Raw genomic sequence first — 20,859 nt, forward strand, 5'->3', positions numbered from 1 at the left:
ATTCGGCATACAAGACGACAAGCGCACCTCATCAAGCGCTGATACGAAATCCAACATGAAGCCAGTTTTGTGATCCAGACTCATTCCTTTTCATCATCTGTGGAGTCACAGATCTGCAGAGTATTGTACGCACAAATCAAGCCCTCCAAACTTCAGCTGGGGGGGTGGTTGATTAAAAGCAAAGCCGGCAAAGCTCCTAAATTGGATGCTAAAGAAGTGCAGATATCATCGTAAGATGTATGGGCTGCAGCCTGTAACCTGTGATTTTTTTTTTTTTTTTCCTTATCAGTTTATGAAAGAGGCAATTAGTTGAAGATGGCCGCAAGGTTTATCGAATAACCCCATTAAAGAGAAAGGTGTTAAATAGGAAAGGGCCTCAAGGCAAACATAATAGGTTTTCCCATTGACACGCCTTTGAAAGGAGGTATAAGATGAGAGAGAGAGAGAATGCTTTCATTTCTCTTCCTGCGTGAATTAGACACCATGGGATGGAAGCGAGGGAATGATTAAATAATAAAAGAACATATGGACAACATTTGCAAAAAAAACCCCAAAAAAAACACTGAAGAATAGAAATGAAACATCTGGCGGTAAGTGTCATAAGAGTCCGTAGGCAATCTTTCTAGCCCCCTGTGAAGAGAATGGTTGGAGACATTCTTTAGCAAGAGTTATTCTGAACTCTGATCCCATATATTCCCAAATGAAAAAAATTAAAAATCAGGGATTCATTGGAATCTATCTTGGAATCTATCTTCTCGGTGACTCAACACTGTTGAAGGGGTGGCAAACCTATACGACAACGCCTCTGTCCGTCTCGCATCTACATGTTTTCCCATAAAAAAATCTGCTCATGTTTAGCGATACAAAGGTTGCATTTTTGTTCTACTAATTCTCAAATTATGAACATTGTGCATCTGAATATTAAGGCATCCTATGATCCCATTCCAATTCTCAGACTCATTTGTTTCAAAATCGATTCGAATCCATGTTTGATTCAAAGCGAATGGGCCTGTAAAAAACACCTCTCTTCAACTGTTTTAATATTAGAGGGCGATATCGATGAGAGTAGTGATGAGTATCGATATCCGTAAGCAGTTTTGGTAGTGATACCATGAATAAATATTAATGTTTTACTGTGTATCGTTGGCATATTTAGTTATTTGGCTTTTGGATCAGTTACTTCCAATGAGCTGCACACACATCATTTCATATCTGAGAGTCAGATTCACTTTTACTCAATAACTTAACTCAATAATCACAATTAAAGGTGATGAATGCCAGTTCCTTCACATCGTGACTGAGTTTAATGATTTTTTTTTTGTCAATTCTGTCTCTACCTTCACAAGTTTCTCGTGCTTAAAGTTTTTATTAAAGTCAGCAAACTGGTTATCCCTGCAAGTGTTGGGCAGATGTTAGGCCACAGCCAGAAGCGGGATGTGAAACTCACGGAGCTTCTCCTTTTATATCTTATAAACCTCTCTCACCTCGTAAAAAGGCAGAACCATTTCGAATCGGAGGGACTTCTCTGCCTGCTATTTTTACAACTTATCGTCAATTCGGGACTGTCGTGACACAGAAGGGTCTGAATGCTCGTTTCGTTGAAAAATTAACTTGCAGCGTGACTCGTGAAGCGAAGCAAGAGGACAATGAACTTCCGACTGGATGGACACAGCAGCGCGGCTTTAATTGTTCCCAAGTCTGCTGGTACGACTCTGAGAGAGGCTTACTTTAACCTTCCGCCGCTCGCTCACACAACACAAATGCAGAAACACATACTCTGAGATTGTCTCTCCCTCCTGGTGTGACGAGTAAAAAAGAAATACATTTTTTTTCCCAAAAAAAACAACAACCTCAAGGCGTATTTCACAGATCCCCCGGTGTGCTGCTGTGAAACACTGTTCCACCTTCTCCAGAAATAATCACAAAATGCAACATTTTGGAGCCCTGTGCAATGTAATTAAAAAAAAGAAAGCTTCCTTGACAGGAATGATACATGTCTAAAAGCCAGGTGTTACATTAGGTAAGACGGCAAGATTTGTTTTGGCAGCTCGGAAGTTAATATTAAATTGCTATTAGGAGAAAGCTGTGAAACTGGTTCTATCGCTCCCACAGTGACCTGGGCTCAGCTTTTTTTAAGTCTGCTTGGCCTCCCAGCTGCCAAATAAAAAATGGGTCTGGTTCAGAGTGGAATAAGTATATGTGGGTATTTTGGGAGATTGAGGATGAATGTTTGGACCAAGAATCTTTGGAGCTTGGTTCCCAATGACAAAAGATGTTTACTTTCTGTCCTACATGTTACACCAGTGAGCCTATAGCAAGTCTGGTATAGGCTCATCTGCTTTGGCCCAGCTGGTAGAGCATTTGTAGGAGAGCCCAGATGCAAGAACAGTCATTTCCCTGAGCTTGTCTCATTCTCACTTGCTATTCTAGTTTCTCTTGATGCCACTCAACTGCAAATGCAATAAGCAGGTTGACCGAGAAAATTGGTAACTGGGCTAAAGATCATGAGTTTGATCCGTGACGACAAGCACACATGGGCAAAAAACACATCAGCAAATTTGCTTTTAAACGCGTGAAGATATCTTTCCTTAAAGCTGAGGTGTATGTCTGTGCTACCACCCTTCCAACACAGCCCGATTCTGCACGAAGACAAGTTAATCAGTTATTTTCATAATGTTGCTTCACTGCTGTTGTTCACAATATGGAAATGTGACAGGTTAGCGTAAAAGATCAGGTTTTGCTATATGCTAATGCCTGGCGAGGCTATTTAGTGTTTAAGCTGACACCTGCCGTGTGGCCCAAGGGGGAATTAACAGAAATATTAAATTTGTCTCCAAATGTGCACATGGAGTGTGCATGTGCAACAGTTTCTACGTTCAAACTGTAAAATCATTCCTTAAAATCCTTATAACCAAATGTTAAACATAACTGTTTCATTAAAGTAAAAAAAAACACATTTTAAGATGAGTTTCAACAATAAGAAACACTTTTATTATCGATATAGTCGCTCATAAAATCCACTACACGCGAACACATTGTTGAATGTATTGAGGATTATTCAAATTGTTTTATTGAATACATCAGATGTCAGCACACTGCTGGCTTGTTAGTTAGCAGATCTTGCATAGAGCTACTACTAGTGTGGCCCATCATCTCGCATCTCCTCTCGTCTCCGCTACATTTGACCATCTTTAGCCAAACAAAATCATGTATGGACAACAATGGCCTTAAACTGAGGGAATGGGAGAGTATCCCTTAAAAGATGGAGCTCCGGTCTCGGTATACAATCCAGCATGACGTATCTCATCACTCTCCATATCAGACCCTCGCATACTCGTAGCCATACAAAGTTTAACACCCATATTATTGTCTTGATTAGCTTTAGCAACAATCAAACAACAATTACATGGCTCCATGTTATCTCTGATTATTTCTTAAACTAATCTATTGATCATCATAAAATGCAGCTCATGACTCTGCTCTTCTGGTAAGACTTTCCACTTTCCACTCACTTCCCTGTCAGCTAATGTGCTGGTGTTTGTGGCCCATTCTGAATTTGACATCTGACTTGATGGATGTTACATGGAACATAGGGTGTGTTTCAGTGAGCTCACCAATTTGACACTCTGTTATAAGCCTAGTAACCACTGACCTTGACGGCATGATAGGACAGCCCCCGTCCTGAAGGCGAGCTTCTGATAACCGCGTCATCCATCACAGTGAAATTGAACCAACCACACAGGTCAGAAACATCAAGTTTATAGCGAATCCTCGCCCACACAAAGTCTTAAGGAGGCGCATGCACGTGCAGCCTGCAATTGGAAAAAGCCAGCAGTGTTGCCTTTTTAGCCCTTAAAAGAGAGAAGGGAATGCTCATTTTTCTTGGCGATTCATGATCTATGGAGCTGCACAGGGCCGCCAGTCAACCCCTCCGTTCTTATTCACATGCTTACAGGCACACATACAAGCATAGAGTACATTCTCACAAGCTCACAGACACTTTAAACCATCATACATGAGCCCAGACTCACACACACACACGAGCTGAACACTGACAGTTTGGCCCTTCTCTTACAGCTTGCTCTTAATATCTCTCTCTTGTTTTTTTTTTTTGTTTTTTTTCCTCGGGCTTTGCTGAAATAGTCCACAGCTCGGCGTATCACCTCCTGACAGAAAAGACCTCAATTCCACACCAGTACACACTAACAAGAGAGCACGGATCCTCCTTACAGCATGTAGGTCAGGCCTGGCTTTCATGACTGCCAGTTAAAAAAAAAATATATAAAAAGACACTATAACCAGTAGATCCAAGCTCTCCACTCCCACAGATGCTTTTTTGTTTAAAACGGCGAGCTTCTCGGTGCACGCTGCTATGAAGGCGAGATGTCTCAGCACAGGTGATGATCCCATTCCAAGAACTCTGGCTCTAAAACCTCAACAAAATATCCAATTAGCCTTAATGATATAATACAACGATGCTGTTTTTGTTTCCAGAATAAGGGAAAATCTCCACTGATGCAGTAACTGGCTCGTAGTAGGTAGAATATCATCATACGGACATTAACATCAACATAATGACGCTGTGGAAAATCTCCGGGTGATTAAATATTGCTCTAAAAAAGGAAAGAGACTTAATTAAACAATATTCAGCTAGTGGTGATGACTGTGATGTGAAATATGGCTGTCAGACGTTTGGACGTAAAGCCACGGGCAGTATCACGCTCGCAAAGCTGAACCTGACTTTAGAGTCCAAAACCGCTATTACGGCCATGCCGATATTTGAAAAGGTTGAATTAAGCTATAAAAACTCCTTCATCTGGCTAAATTCTCCTTGTCCCAGCCCCTCAGGGAGGTGTACAGTAATATAAAGCAGACTCTGCCCTCATATAAGGCAAGATTACCTTAAAGTATTTTCCACATGGACAGTTTCTGTTACAGAGCGGAGAGAACAAAATGAACAAAAGGACTCGTGCCCGGAAATATAACCATAATTTTGGTTCTAAAGTATAAGGGGGGGGGGGCTTTTAGAAGCTCAAACGTGATAAAATACCTCAAAGATACTGTTCAGAGGAGATTTTTCAGGCTTTCATTAGTTGGTACCGACACTGTAAAGACTGTGACAAAGCAGCGAGAAGCTTTCCCCAAATGAGAGGCATTTTATATGATGATGAACATTTCGTTATCATTATACCCTCCATACTGAGCCAAGTACCCATTTTTGGAAACATTACAGATCTCTGAGCCAGTGTCACACAGTGTGTCAGTGCTGAAGCCGGACGAACAGTTGGCTATAGATTGGAGACACAAGAGGGAAGGAAAGCAGTGTAAACATTCGACAGGCTGAATTTATAACGTTTGTCGGAGGTCACGGCGCGTGCCGTCGCATACTGACCGTGTTTGCTGAAAGCAATCAATGGGTACACACACTTCACAAGACGTGACGTTTCATGATAGGTTACATATAAATTCCACTGGTTGAGCTAATGTGAGCTTGTTTCTTGAATAATTTACCGTCCGTGTTCATTTACTTTTTTTTAATTTTGCATGTTTAAGTGGAGGTTTAAGGATATGAAGACCAAACCCAACATGTAGCCACTGCAAGTGTCTTTGTAATTTTCCATTTCCAGGAAGACTTGTGTTTGAATCACAGACAACCATGCACAGCTACACGCGTACGCATCAGTTTAGCATTCTTAATTGGGAGTTATCATGGGAAGAAACTGGAGCACCCAGTGAAAATGTGCAGAAGCCCAGAGTAAACAAGAAAACCCTACACAGAGAGGCCCCAGCCAACTGTGGGGCCCTCTCTAACCACCACACCCCTCTTTTGGGGGTGTTAACTGTCAGACAAAACTGTCAGGGCTGTTTTCATAAAACCACAGAGATGTGGGACATGGACAAACAAAAAGCCCTTTACTTGTATAACATATAAACATATATATCGCATAATAATTCAATAATAAATAAATGAATACATGGAAAAAAGCTATGTAGTGGTTCTTTTTTGATGTGCAGAGCTCCATTTGAATACAGTCCTCACATCCCAGTGATTTCTGTTGCCATTGCTGGAATTCACTGACCACCGTCACTCTCTCTTCCCCTTCCTTCTGCTGCTGCCAGACAGGGAAAAGGTTTGGCATGAGCCTGCAGCTGATTGATGACACACCTCCTCCGGTGCACACTTCCCTGCTGACGCACTCTCGCACTGCTACACTTTTCGGCACTAATTGGGAAATCCTGCAAACTTTCCTCCCTGTGTATGTGGGGTCCGGGTCTCGGCCGACCAACCGCCCACTCAGCGAAGTGTCTCGGCCTGATTAAGCACCGCGCACGAGTGACACACTTTGGTTCTGTTTACTGTGTAACGCACCTTTTCAAGACAGTAGGGAGGGCGCCACGTGCCACGCTGTTGACAGAAGCTGAGAACCTGTGAGAAAAGCTGAACTCTTCTTATACAGTTCATGCCCCGCGTGTTCTTTAATAGAACGCATTACGACACGAAACAATGACAAAGCAAAACAATTCAGGCAGCAGTCACTTGATACTGCCCAGGACTGTGCTGTGAGCCAAGGTGCGATATGGGGCTCGCATTGTTCTTTTCCCCTGACTTCATCAAGGGTGACTTACCCAGCCTATGATATGTGTATAAAGCCTTTATGGAGATGGATATTAACTGACACAGTTTAGATTAGGGGTGTCACTCAAGGACACATCAGCAGTATCCTCTGTGCCTGTGTTTGAACTGACAACCTCAGGATCGTTAATCCATTTAGGGCTCAGAGGGCTACAGCAGGCAGCATAAACAGAAGGCCGGTGTCCTTTAAAACTGTTTGCTAAACAACACGGCATGTTCAGATCACGAATTCCTCCACGGCGCCCTGTAATGCCGACCGAGGCAATTACTACGCCTGCGAACCATATGGTTAGGAAGACATCTAATAACGGCCTGTTGTATGTTTCCTGGTTTTCAATGAAGGACAAAGGTTCAGCTTATGGGTTGAGAAATTGTTGCTGTGCGCTGAGGCATAACTGATCTGTGCAACTGGTGAGCACAAAGAGTATTATGTAAAAACCCTCCTGAATACACGGACAGGATGTGCCTCTAAATCAGATTATGATATTGAAACAAGTTGAAAAACCATTACTGTGACTTTGCTCGTCACGAACTCAATCTCTCGGATGATTTATCAGCAAACCTTACAAAACGCTCCTTTTTCACTCCTTTTTAAATTCCCTTTCAGGTTCTTTTTCTCTCTTGCCCTTTTGGTTCTCCTCTTGCTATTCTTCTTATTGAATGTTCTGCTTTTATCTCCATATTACTGTAAACCTTTAAGTGTCTCTGGGTCCCCCGCGCTCTATAATTAGGACCTGTCACTTCCTCACTTGCAGAATAAACCGGGAGAGGCGTCAGCGTGTCACATTCGAGAGAAAATCGCAAGAATACAGATCGAGAAGAGAGAGGTGGAGATGAAATACAGCGAAGCCTTTGAATTTATTCTCCGGCTGACTCTCGTCTGCGCTTAAGCAGGCACTTCTGAGGATGAACTCAGAACTTTAGGTAGCCGACTTGCCTTCGACAGGATCGCCAGTTGATTAGCTGCTTCTAAAAGCATTATGTAAGCTCACGCCATGAATCATTTCTATTCCATTTACATGTCTACAAAGGAACGCCTGCATGAGTTATTCATGCAGCTGTATACACTATCTGACCCATTATTTAGACTGAGATTATAAAATATGTCAATCTGTGGATAATTCAGCTGGAGTTATGGCATCTGACAAAGAATACTAAATAATAAATGTCTTTGTCCTCTCCAAGGTCAAATTACAATTAAAAATTGTGTCTTAAACAACTTAGAAGTTTGTCATCTCCCTGTTTCAGACCTTTAAATTCAATTCAGTCTGAAATTGTGAAATTGGTTCCCCGTCACATGAATATCTAACGTCTTTCAGTGAAAAACTACGACTCCCTCAAGGGCAATGATTTGGTCACATGGAATGAAATTCATAACCCATAGCGTTGATGGAAAATGAGAGAAATCCGCGCTTGTCTTCTCTGGATGGTCACATTCTTCTGTGAGAGGAGCTTCGTCTTATCAAGCGGCTGTTTAAAACGTTAACGTACTGGAGCAAGAAGCAAGTCAAAACAAGTCATTTTCAGGAATGCCAGTGCTTCAACATCCTGACCCCTGCTCTGTTGTGTGGTGTTGGGAGGCCGGCATCAGCATTAAAAGAACATAATAAAGCATCTGGCCCAGATATTCCCTGAAGTGAGCCGGTGAACAGCACTAAAGTCATTCAGCGCAGCACCTGTTTCCACGTGTAGCTCTGCCTGTCGCGGCAGATATGCAACGCAACAGCAATAACAAACCTTACAAACACTGCAGAGTCCTTTTTTTTTTTTTGTTTTAACTTGTTGAATGGCCCTGAGGAGGCCATGAAAAGAAAAGATGACAGGAAGGCTTTGAAAAAAAGTACCCATTAGGGGCTGTACCGGCAAAATCCAGGATGAATATTCTGTAAGGCAAGTGACTCGCAAAGGAGGAGGTGGCGGGGGCTGGAATCAAAGCCACTGCCTGGATTGAAATTTGCAGCAGAAAGACATGGGCTGCACACTTCCAAGAAAGACAACTGGCTGCTCGAGACATTGCTGAACGAACCGTAAGCTGAGGACTTATTGCATGTCTCATGGAAGTTCAACTGTGAAACACGACTGTGTCTCAGAAAATATAGTAAGATGAAACGGTGAAACATGTTAAATACAAAAGTAGAAATACATAGTTTAATGACAGCAGTGTGGCAGGTATGAATGCTGTATGACCTACAAATGCATTCATATGTTGCTCCAAGGGTTTAATGCTTATTAGCTTAGAGCTGTTAACCCCCTCTCTATAAGTCTCTATAAGTTCTATTGAGCTGATGTATATCCATTTTCTGATCCGGACGAATCAGATTTCGAAGCCAGCTCTCCCTGAGAGGCTTTGGGGACCAGTGAGGCTCTTTATAGTGTTACGAAACTAGGTTAAAGCCTTGACATGCATTTACAAATGTTCATCCACAGAAAAAACGAATTATAATGCAGGCTACAATTCCCCAGGAGAACTACGAATGCAACAGAATGAGCTATTCCATATATTATAACTGCAGCTTTTCCACGAGTTTAGCCGGCACAATGGAAACATAACTGGTGAAGGAGACTCCAAAATTCAAGGAAACGCTCGACTTTATTGGAGCTACAATACAGAAATGCAAACTAGATTCTGGCAACACTAATCAATTTAAAAAGTCCTTGTATTTCTGTATAAGGGAGAGTGTGTTCTTTGCATTTCCCAAGAACTATTCATTCAGTCTCTTTAACACTTGGTGTGCCTGTTGCTGTGGACACAAAGAAGTGTAATATCTGGGTTGAGGTCATCTAAAAGGGACCGCTCTCAAATTTTAACCAATTTTTCACACTGGATTAGTAGCTGGATTCTTGCAAGATCTGCAAGATCCCACTCACTATATCCATCTAGTCAGGCCTCAAGCTATGCGCATAACCCTCTACAGTATCAGTAATATTAAAACTTGAGAGTATTTCTTGACTGACAGAGGACCAAAGAACATTGCTGAAGGGTGTTCTCGGTTGAAACGATGTACTGTTCTTCTCTCAACTGCTGCATATCACACGGAACAAAATAAAGAAGAGAAAGAAAGAAGAAGAAGAAAAACGTTGGGAGCATTTACTGAGAACACCAGACAGCTCATCCATCATTAGGTAGAAAGCGATCACGACTACATTTGGCTTGGCTGCTTACTTTTAGATGCAATTAAGGGGCAGAGAATTGCAGAGAGAACAAGAGATAAGCAGGAAAAAAAAAAAAGTATTGCCAAAAGAGTCAAAGAAAGAGTCAAAGAAAGAGAGAAGTGTGGAGAAACGAATAACAACCAGGGCTCCCCTCGTCTAAAATTAGAATGCTGATGAGTGGCAGTGCAACAGATCAATTGATGAATTTGCAATTCACTGCCTGAGCGCGCGTGTGTGTGTTTTCTCTCTCTCTCTCGACGCTAAATAATCTATTCCGGTTGGATGCTGTTGAAGCTTAAACATTCAACACGACAACAATCATCAATAAGGGACCGGGCTGCAGTCAAGTTGTTATTATTCATAAGTTACAATTGAATAATGGTCAGAGACCTTTCTGACAACCGAGCACTGCCATTTGACACACACAATAGGTCGAGTGCCGTTGGGAGCGTTTCTAATTCCACTTGTGCAACGTGAGATTTTGTTCTTGTTAATCGGATTAATCTACGGTAAATGGTGACAAACCTTTTGTGCCGTCTGTGCAAAATGGCAAAGAGTGGGGAGACCATCGTGAATCTGCAATAAAAAAAAAAAAAAAGCTCTGGGTATACAAAAGGGGCCTTTGTCATAACACCCTTTAGTCCGTTAGAAAAATTACAGCTTTGTGGTAAAATGTGCTTCCATCAGAGGAAGGTCGAAGAAAGACAATGAAGCCGATACATATTATACAAAAATCTGTACGGATATCAGTTCATGAGTCATTTATTTGAAAAAACTTACATTATTTCAGCATTCTACAACAGAATAACCAGAGTTTAGTCATTTTAGGTATACCGTCATGTTACCATTCATCCGCAAAGTGTAACAGCAAAAACGCTGATATTCACAGTTTAAAACTATGATGTCAACTATCGGTTTGCATATTCATGTTTCGAAGCTTCCCGTTTGGAATTTCAGGCTTAGACATTTAATTCTGCTTTAAAAAAGGACTTCTAGCTTACTGATAAGTAGTGAATTAAACTAATGACACTTTTATGACTGCTGGAAAAAGTGCATTGACTAGGAAATTCGTAGTCCCTGTTACAGCCAGAGATTGTTTAGGAGTCAGTTCCCCCTGAGCCATTAGCGGTATTTCACTTCAAGGCATCTCCGCACCGGCATCATTCTTTGACACCAAGTGCCCCAAACCCTCTTATACATCCAGTCTAAGTTTGGGTGTAACACACTGGAATGTATTGCTGTCATGCAATGTCAGGCTTTACGTACAAACGGCTTGAACATTTCAAATTCAACAACGATTTTACAATAAGAAATATTTCACTGCATAAAATCGAGTCGAGGCACTCGTAAATCTCCCATAAAAAAAAAAGCTTGTTAGGTAGGTCAATATCTTTCCTCAAAGGTAGCACAGCCCTTTACGTTTATCCATCACAGGGGGTTGAGATAAATCTACCACCTCGCTGTGCTCGCGGCGACTGAGTTTTGCCCGTCTAGAATAAATGTTAAAGCTAATGACACTTGTTCTGCTGAGACACTTTCTGCTGAGGAACGACAGCAATCTACAAACCACTGCTTATCGGCTAAATTCACTGTTAATTTACAACCAAGGCACGAATATTTGACTGTAATTAGAATTATGATACTACAATGAGACACCGCTGCAATTCCACGGCAAAATTTTACAGCTGCTCATTGCTGTACACCTTCGACTTCCCCTTCTGCCATAAATTATCCTTCATCGGTTCTATTCTGAGGAGTCTTGTTGACACTTCGGTTACCTTTTCTCCTGACCTCTGTGGAAACAAAAGGTAGCACAATTCGGTGATATTGATTTGCTCCGCTGCCTCTTTCCCCATTTGCTAATAATTACCAATACAGACTCCAATTACTCCGCTGCAGCAAACATTTACACCAGTCTGAAATCCATACACTCATTATGCAGATGACAGAAAGAGAGAGACAAAAAGAAACAAAAACCATAACCTGCTTAGAGCAACTCCAATTAAAATGCTTCAGCCATGCCAACATAGAGCCAAATGAATTATGACAATGTGTACCTCCTTTAGCTACTGGGGTTTTTAATCAACTCTGAGACACCAACCATTGTATAAATATGACTGAGTGCAAAAGATTAGTCAGTCAATACTTTCTTTTTCTTTTTGGGGGGTGTTTGTTGTTCATTTGCCTGATAGACAAATTTGACAAACGTTTCATTAGTTGTCTCGTAAAATCAGTTGAAGCAGACAAATATTCGTGAGTCGAGAGATGATTCTATTCAAACTCAAGTCAGTTTTTTTTTGACGTCTAAACAATGGACGCCGCAACTGAACCTCAAACAGTGACTCCCTCTGAAAGCTCAAACGCGGACACGCTATGATGCGCAGGCACAATTTCAAAGGTCTCATTCAACACATGGAGGACAGCCTCCAAGCAAGCTCTACTATCTCTGAAGTCACGGCTCCTTGGAATAAAATTCATAAGCCTCCTCGTACCAGACACGCAGCTAAAGTTAAATATCATTAAAGGACAAGAAGATACCCTCTAAAATCTAAAATCCCTCTGGCTTGTTTTAATTAACTGAAGGGCATTGCTAAGATATCCATTTGTCAACACCTCCGATGTCCTAGTCCAATAGAATCAGATTAACGTTTACCTCCAGTCCTTCCAACCGCGCTCGCTCATAAAGATCTTGTATTGAAGCTAATGTCATCCACAACCATGGAAAATCCCTTTGGAAAGTGTGGTGATTTAGTCTCCCAACCAGCCATTATAAAGGTTATAGATTTAAAACGTAGAGAAAAAAAGATTCCCTTTTCTGAATGACATCGCTGAATCAGAGAGCTGCAGACGCCAACTGGCGACGTGCACCTCCCATACACTCTTGCTTCTTCCTTTTTTGGTGCTCCACAATGACTCCGGCTTCCTGTCTGCAGGTTCTGTCCATAAGTCGCGAAACATGAGCGGCACGCCAAGACTCGCTGGTACGCAGCTCAACAGAGGAGGCCCAGATGAGATTACTCGCTGTTGTCAGAGTAGTACACCTAATTACCATGAAACACAAGGAGATGCTAACTGATTGATTAAGGATTTTAATTGAAGGGGCTCTAAGGAATGCTTTCTCCCAGTGATGAAAGGCTGGAAGACATGGCATATTGTGACTGTGAAAGGCTGTGCAGCGCTCAACAAAGAGCTGGTGAGAACAAATTTACTCTGCTGTCAGAAAGGGTAACAAAATATGCCCCACACACGAAAAAAAAAGCAATTCACATGTATGAGAACAGGAACGGAAACGGTTTCATTTTTGATAGAATCTACTGCGAATCGGAGCGCATCTCGAGTGTCCTAAAGCAGTGTGCAAGAAATTCTCATCCCTCTACTCACTCTTATCTAAGATTGTAAATACTCCTTTAAATAGAAAGTGGTATCGATGGGCAAATAGTCCTCTCAAAGTGGGAGTCTACAAACACAGCAGGCCTATACTACTGAAAAATTCAGTTTCAAGTCCTCTTTAAGATTGCCTCGAAGACGACCCGATATTGCTGCTCCACTTTTTGTCCGTCAAGTTTCATTTTGAGGCGTATGGCTTTCTCAAGACACAAAAAGAGCCCTCTGAGATTTTCCTCTAGTTTTTGTTGCAATTATGCTCGTTCACAGAGCTGGCAATGAGTGAAAGCGCCACGTTCCACCCTAAATCATTTTCCCTATCCTATATAATTGTAGTGATTATGAGAGTATTAGAGAGATGCCTCAAGCCTAGCATAGCATCTATTTCCCTGGAAGGAATTACCTTGAGAAAGCATTTCTATTTAGGCTTTAATTCACCAAGGCACTCAATCACTTTAGTGCTAATTGAAATACATTAGAAATAGAAATGCTTAATTTCTAAAAAATACAATGGATTGACTTGCCTGATAAATGATGGCCACAAATGTAATCCATTTGGAAACTGTTTATAGTGTGTAAATTTGGCTTTTTAACGCACGTCAGCCCCACCACATAGCTGGAGCAGGAGGTTATAAATCATGACATATAAAAACCTCTGGCAGAAAGCTGGAAAATGTTGTGTAGGAAGTCAAAAATAAGTGGGTTGCCTCATCTTTCAACGCAGGATTGGATTTTCTTCATATCTGCTTTAAAAAGAGAGTGGCGCACACAGCCAAATGCCTCCGACCGTCTTTGCACAGCCAAACAGTAATCTTTAAAAAAGCTTTGGATTTATCACAGGAGTCTTTTTTACATTGGCTGGTATCACTGGACGAAAAATGTATTCCAGAAAATGTCTTCAAGAGATGTTGGATGAGACAATACAGTTTACATCAATTAAGTTTGACGGGCTAAACCTCAGAGGAGAACCTCTTGCGCCATCATAGATGTGAATGAGAAGTACATGGAAGCATCTGTTCTTCTGAGCTGTCATTCTACACGTAATCGTAGCCAAAGTCAAAGCACATCTGCCGTCTTTAACGTATATTCATGTTGACCTTGTCAGAAAACATCAACTTTAACAAGTCGGGCTTTTAAAAGACCTGAACAGCGGCTTTTAAATGCTTTTAATGTTACGAATAGGTAACAATATCCAGTCTCAATGCGCTGTGTTACAGTCAGAATTCTTTATTTTTCCCATATTCGGATAGTTGAAACGGAATAATACAGCATCAACGGGGCACAAGCACACCATAGCGAGCCAGTTGTACGCTGTGGGTTGTAAATGTAACCAATTAAAATGAGCCTCCCTTGAAATTAAGGTTGCATATAAGCTTAAAGAAGATGCTGGAACATAATTTATAACAGCAACATGTTGTAATACGTGTATCAACAAGTCTGCATACAGATGAAGTCTTGATCTCAAAACGTGCTTATGGTTCAAACGTGCAAGCAACTTTGAAGATAATGGTTAGCGTTGGTTTGATTTGCAGTTATCTGATTGGTTAGCTGGTCGGTATGAGACAAAATCCAAGGATCAGAGCAAATCCCAGCCAGAGTAAGGTGGGTCTTAGCTGAATGCTGATGGATGTCGGGTATGTTGTGTGAGAGTACACCCATAAATGAGCCATGATTTATTCTGCAGTGTGGTGAATACTACGAAGATTGACTCACTAAACAGAAAGTCCACTAAATACAGAAAAAGTTTGTTGGAGCATTTTTAAATGAGCCAAATGGTCGATTGGGTGACTACACGTTTTCTGACCAGAGCAGGAACGGTTAAAGCTTTGGTTTATATTACTGCCAAGCTATTAAAGTTAGATAGACTATTTATGACACTTCTCCCCCCATTCTGAAGTTCTCTATCCTGCAGTGAGTGAATTAAACTTACGGTACTTACTTAGACAAGAGCACAGTAGTCAAAAGTACTTGGCTTTCTACACATTTTGCTGACTGTGACCATGTTTGATCAAATTTCCCCGAAGCACAAAACCAAAATACATTCGTGCTTTGGACTTGATCCTCTTGAAGCGCTGAAAACCTCTTCAGAGTGCTGTCAAAGCCACCGTGTTTTCACTGACGAGAAACAAACCCACACTGCAAGCTTTGCATTCGAGATTTGCATTTGCAATACTAAATTTAGCCAAAGCCCTGAGTTTTTCACAGTATTGTAAATTAGCACAGTTTTATGACATAAATAATATTTCGGAATTCTTTTGGGGGCCCCCTCTCTCTCTCTCTCTCTACACTTCCCCAAGAACCTGTGGAAACGGATGACCATTTCCTCCCTTCTTCTATCAGAGTAACGGGTAGATTTTGTAGAAACTGGTGATATATGTATCACATGCCTTTGTAAAACATTGTAATTTTCTATTTAGAAGAGATAGGCTGCTTTAAACAACAAGCTAACGACTGTTTAAGAGGTTAACTGAAGGTCCCATAAAGGCATATGTTAAGAGAGTCTTCTTAACCTCTGCTACGGCACATCACCTATAGTTAGCTTGTTTCCATCCTCACTGAAGCACACACGTCTTACAAATGGATCACAGAGTAATGAATTTGTTGAATACTTAGCCAGCTTCCCTTAAGCAACAGTAGATATTCCCTAATGTTAGCTTTTTTTCGAGATTAAAGAGAGTGTGTTTCCCACCATTAGCAATATCTATTTAAGGATGGCTCCATCTGGGAGCCCCTTCTCAGCAACAGCCCCTTCCCACATGCCCACAGTTCTCAATCATGATCATGGCTATTCCCTAGTTAAAAAGATGAGATCAAATTATGACCAAAACATTGGGGCCTTGTCGTATGGAGACGATCAAAATAGAGATAGAGACGGTCAAAAAGAGCGACACTTTGCTGACAGCAGCACTGATGGCAGTAAACACGGCTGGAAGCAAACAGGAGAGGGGATTCTGCTGTTTAATTAGCAAGGACAGACTCTGGTGTTGCCCCCACAGGTGTCATAAGAGGCAAACCAGGTTTTCCCCCAAATGAGGGCATGAAACTGCTGATATCTGCCAGGTAACTGATGCGTTCATCGGATGCAATATCTGCTACGTCTCCAGGCAAGTTATTGAAAATGAAGCACCCTTTCTTACACTTTTTAACAGCGCTGACCGTACCCTAATTAAAAAAAAGTGCTGAAAAGCTGAAAGCGGTTAAAGCACAACTCAGGTTCCTGTTAAGGAGACGGTCAACAATTCCTCCTTTAAGTCGTGTACTGTGGAGAATGAACAGTCACTTAATATTCCTCTATTCCATCTTACCAGTATCCGCACCGAGGAGGGGACACTAAGCTTTTTACAATGGATGTTGTCTCCGGCATAAGTGCTTATAGTAAATGTCAAGACCTTTCAGGGCCATAATGAAGATATAGAGGAGGAAAATGATGCATGGCACCATTTTTTGTCGAAGATAGGACAAAACACAGCTCCACTACACTGGTGTATAGCCAGAAAAGATTTTCATCAACTGCTCCGTTGACACAAGGCAATGATTTTAGATTTATATGAATACCAGACTTTCAAACTAGTGACAGGTCAATTTTGCACTATTACAGAGACAAAAAGGCCTGTGGCGCAAGACTTATTTGTGGCTTGGGGGTAACTGTCAAACTAAATAACACAAATAAGAGAGGATCATTTTCTTATTCTATGTACAGTCTTGGGTAATACAAAGCTTCTGAAGTAAAGTTCTCTCCATATACATGTTGAACTGAAATCCAGACAGTGATGGGCACAGCACAGAACACAAGATACGATGTCAAGTCATTCAAGAACGCTTCAACAAATTGGAACCATATGATGGGTAAGCTGTCTGTTGGACTACATTTACAGACGCTAACTCTTTGCTGTTGATTACAGCTGCTTATCCATGTGGAAGAGGCAGCCATTGATGCCGTGTGTCTCTTGACAGGATAGGAAACTGTCTTTTCATCCTGCTGTCCGCTTCAAATTTACAGCAGGATGAGTCATTTGCTGGGAAGAGTCGAGCTTTATTCAACTGAATCCACGACAGGTGGGAGGGGGGTAAAAGAGGAGAGTGTTGCGTTTCCATGTGGAAGTTTGTAGATTGCCAGCATATGAAAAAAAATCTACTAAAAAATGAATATGCACATCTTTACATTGAAGACAACGTGTTTGGGTTGTACTGAACAACCTGAATACAACTGAGCCCTGGGAACATTAGCATGCACATGCGGACCACTCCTCATCTTCAACAAAATCATTTCATGTGTGCAGAACCTCTTGTCAAACATGAATCAGGCCAGCAGAAATGCAGCAGTAAGAACTGAGGAGACGGAGGAAATTAACATACAACGGCGGACGCACCTCTCGGGAGCCACTCCATAATCTAGAGGCAGTGACTAATTTCATGCTTCTGGGTAAGTCGGTGTTTGAGAATGCTCACATTCTTAGCCAGCAATCAGCTTTGGGGCACAGCAAAAAAAAACGGCCCTCTTACCAGTCAGGAGTGTTGACAATGGAGAAACTCAACAATCAGGAACTGTTTTCAGCTGTTAGTTTCAAAAAGAGATGGTTCATTCATGGTTCAATGCATCAAGAGCACCGCATAAAAGGAGAGGGAAAATGACAGAGCCGTGGTTTCATTTGGTTTGGAATGATAGCAGAAAACAGAGGAGGCCTTCATCAACACTTCAGTGCCGAGAATTTTTAACAATGAGATGCAAGTCAGGGTTAGATGATGTTAAATATCTGCATTAGGTCAAAGCGTGCAGGCACGGCAAAGTGATTACTTCCCCCTCGGTTACAATGAATGAGCGCTGAAGAACCTGCTAACTAACAACAAGAATCTGGCAGTGAAAGCTTCAGGAAGATATGTTCCCTGCATCCCTTCCTACAATTATTTTAGATGGCATTTACTGCAGCAACGACCTGCTAGAGAGTAAGTGGTGCCTTATGCAAGGGGGAAAGTAACTTGAGAAACAAATTGATTCACAGCACATAGATAATCTGGTACAATAAGCCCTCGGGAGTCAGACTGATACCAGGGAGGTGGATACGTCTGTGTAAAGAAACAGTCAGAGGAGCGGGTCTCGGTGATGGAACAGCCCCAGGGCACCGAGTGAGCATGTTGAAAATACTGAGTACAACTTAGTTGTTGTAAAGTTAATTCTTGTGACAAGTGCCAACGCATTTTGACCCTCCTCACCTCCGCGTGGCCGCCAAAGATGGCCGCGTGCCACAGACACATCTCAGCTCTGGAGCAACGAGGTATGAGACAACGGTGACTAAAGGCAAAGCAGAGTTGGCTGCTCTGTATTCAGGTCCACGCCCAGAATCTCTGAGTCAACATCCACAGAATTCATATTGAAATGGGCAGGCCTGCCCCCTCAGCCTTTCCTCAGAGGCATCAAAGCGGATATTTGATATCGGTAGAACAAGATATTATCACATGCCTTCAAAGATTAATATTTTGTGACTTTTTGGTTGCTTGTTTTTGTTGTTATTTTTTTCACAAATTAAATATGACAACAAAGATGTACATTTTTGTATCTTTAAAGAGATTTGTATTGCACACATTTCACACTTTTTTTTTTAACAGTTAGACGATATTTCCATTATTATGGTTATTAGTATATTTTTAATTATGTGCCGGGACTTGATAATATGTAATCTCAAGCTTTCTGGTGCGGTGGAGTAAAAGCGCATCGGTGGCACTTAATTCAGCCCTTAATGAGCGGCTACCTGTCTGTGCAGCTGGCACCGTAGCCTACGTGATGGAGGGAAGAGGGGTGGAGGGAGGAGGGAGGGAAGGGAGAGAGGAGGGGAGGGGAGGGAGGAGGGATGGGGAATGGGGGAGATGGCGCGTCATCGCCATAACTCGATTCAGATCAACAGCGGCCACACATACGCTCCTCTGCCTGGGTTTGAAACTGCGACATCACATCTGCGCGCTCAGGGAAATCCAAGAAACGGCGCTCGACCAGCACGCCGACTTCTGATTCGGCGTCTTTTCCTCTTTCCGCGCTCATAACCCCCTGAAACGGTGGGAATTGGAGGACACAATGTGATCAAATTACATAAGCGATAGGCAGCGCGAGGCGAAGTCTTAATTCATGCGATAAGAGTCCCAGCTGCAGGGAGAACGAACACAAACCCCTCAGTAAGACTTTGTTTCCCTTTAACTGGTGTGAGCGAAAGCACCAAAGAAAACTTTATTAGCAGGCAGCCGAACTGCACTTGTCTCCAGAGCAGCGTCCTGCGTAGGGGTCGCAGCATTAGCCGCCCCCCCTCCCCACCTACCCCACAGTCAAGCGAAAAACAAGGACGGGATGGAGGGAAAATGACCTATTGTGTGTGTGTGTGTGTGTGTGTGTCGCGCCGCTGAATGACAACCCCGTCTTTCAAAGTACTTCCCTGGCATCTCTCAAACTGCGGTGAAGCGGCGTGTGCGGTCGACTGTTTAACTTCGGAGAAAAGGCTGAGAGTACGAGTGGGAGAAAGTGAAGTTGAGTTAGGTTGTTTTTTTATTTATTACCTCAGTAGAGCCGTGTCGCCTTGTCTGCTGACCACACTTTCAACCGAGGAATAGTCCACAGTTTGTCCGGCGGGCAAACAGGACGGCAGAAAGCAGCACAGGCTGAGAATTATCGCAGTAAGCCACTGACCAGAGACGCAAGCATCCTGCACCGCAATCATTATGTCCATCACAGCTATGTTTATATGGTCGCTTGTTTCCCCAAAAAGTCGTCTTGTCGTCAAAAGCGGAAGATTGGCTTTTAAAAAAAAAAGAGAGAGAAAAACCTTGACGCAAACGTCGCTTTATTTCCACACTTTCTCGCCTCAGAGCCCCGTGAAGAAGTGGTCCGTCGTATAGTTTCCCGGGTTTGTTTTTGCTGGATGTAGAGCTCGCTGTGCAGGGAAGTGTTCTCTCCAGTGGCTTGCACACCATCTAGTGAGGAAATGCGATGTAAAATGGGAGCAGACCTAGAAGCAGACAACCCCCAGGCTCTGATCCTGTTGCCATGCGGCCGTTTCCCGGGCAACCCGTTCCCAGTGGCTCGTGATGGAGCAGTAAAACCGGTAGGTATTGATACAACCCGGGAGCAATTAAAGATATCGACTGGAGAACCACCCCCTATTTATCCCCCCATAAGGAAATGAACGGTCTGAGCATTTTGGTGGAAATGGAGCTCCCGTCGGTGACGCAGGTGTATCCCATAGGAAAACTCTGGCAAAGCTTTAAGCCCGCTACTATAAACAAGTAGCTGCAAAGGAAATCACCCTGTTTTGTGCCCGCAAAAAAAAGTGTAATATGCAAAGCAATAATCTGCACCGCGCAACTACAACCTTATAAGCCCCTATAGAGAGATTTGGCCAAATAAGAGTGATTTCAATAAGCCAGGAAAACCTCAACAAGCAAAAAACACCAGAGGACAGGGGACTGATCTGCAAAGTTTGTTTTAGAGCAATAACCCTCTGCATTATGCTGCACTAAGCCTTTTTTGACTTAGCCTACATAACACTCAGCAGACTGTACGGTCGTAACCATGGAAATGACATACATTTCTTTGAGGTGACATGTTGGCGTGGTGCTGCTGAATTACAGCAGATGACACATAACTTATCACAGACATATCACTGGCATTTAGTTCAGCAACTGAAGACAGTAAATCAAGCAGTATG

General features: G+C 42.4%; 1 protein-coding gene across 2 annotated transcripts in view; it reads right to left on the reverse strand.

The window, feature by feature from the left end:
* Positions 1-20,421, reverse strand: part of negr1 (neuronal growth regulator 1) — a 138,670-nt gene extending 118,249 nt beyond the window's left edge. The window contains exon 1 of one of the 2 annotated variants that reach the window (XM_072389391.1): positions 19,712-20,421. In XM_072389391.1, coding sequence (XP_072245492.1) covers positions 19,712-19,881 — 170 coding nt within the window. In that variant the 5' untranslated portion in view covers positions 19,882-20,421. The remainder of the gene's footprint in view (positions 1-19,711) is intronic. The other variant, XM_072389392.1, reaches the window with a different exon arrangement.
* Between the last annotated feature and the right edge of the window lie 438 nt (positions 20,422-20,859).

The sequence above is a fragment of the Leuresthes tenuis genome, unplaced genomic scaffold, assembly GCF_036924035.1.
Source record: "Leuresthes tenuis unplaced genomic scaffold, fLeuTen1.0.hap1 SCAF_7, whole genome shotgun sequence".
In the NCBI taxonomy this organism is placed as follows: Eukaryota; Metazoa; Chordata; class Actinopteri; order Atheriniformes; family Atherinopsidae; genus Leuresthes; species Leuresthes tenuis.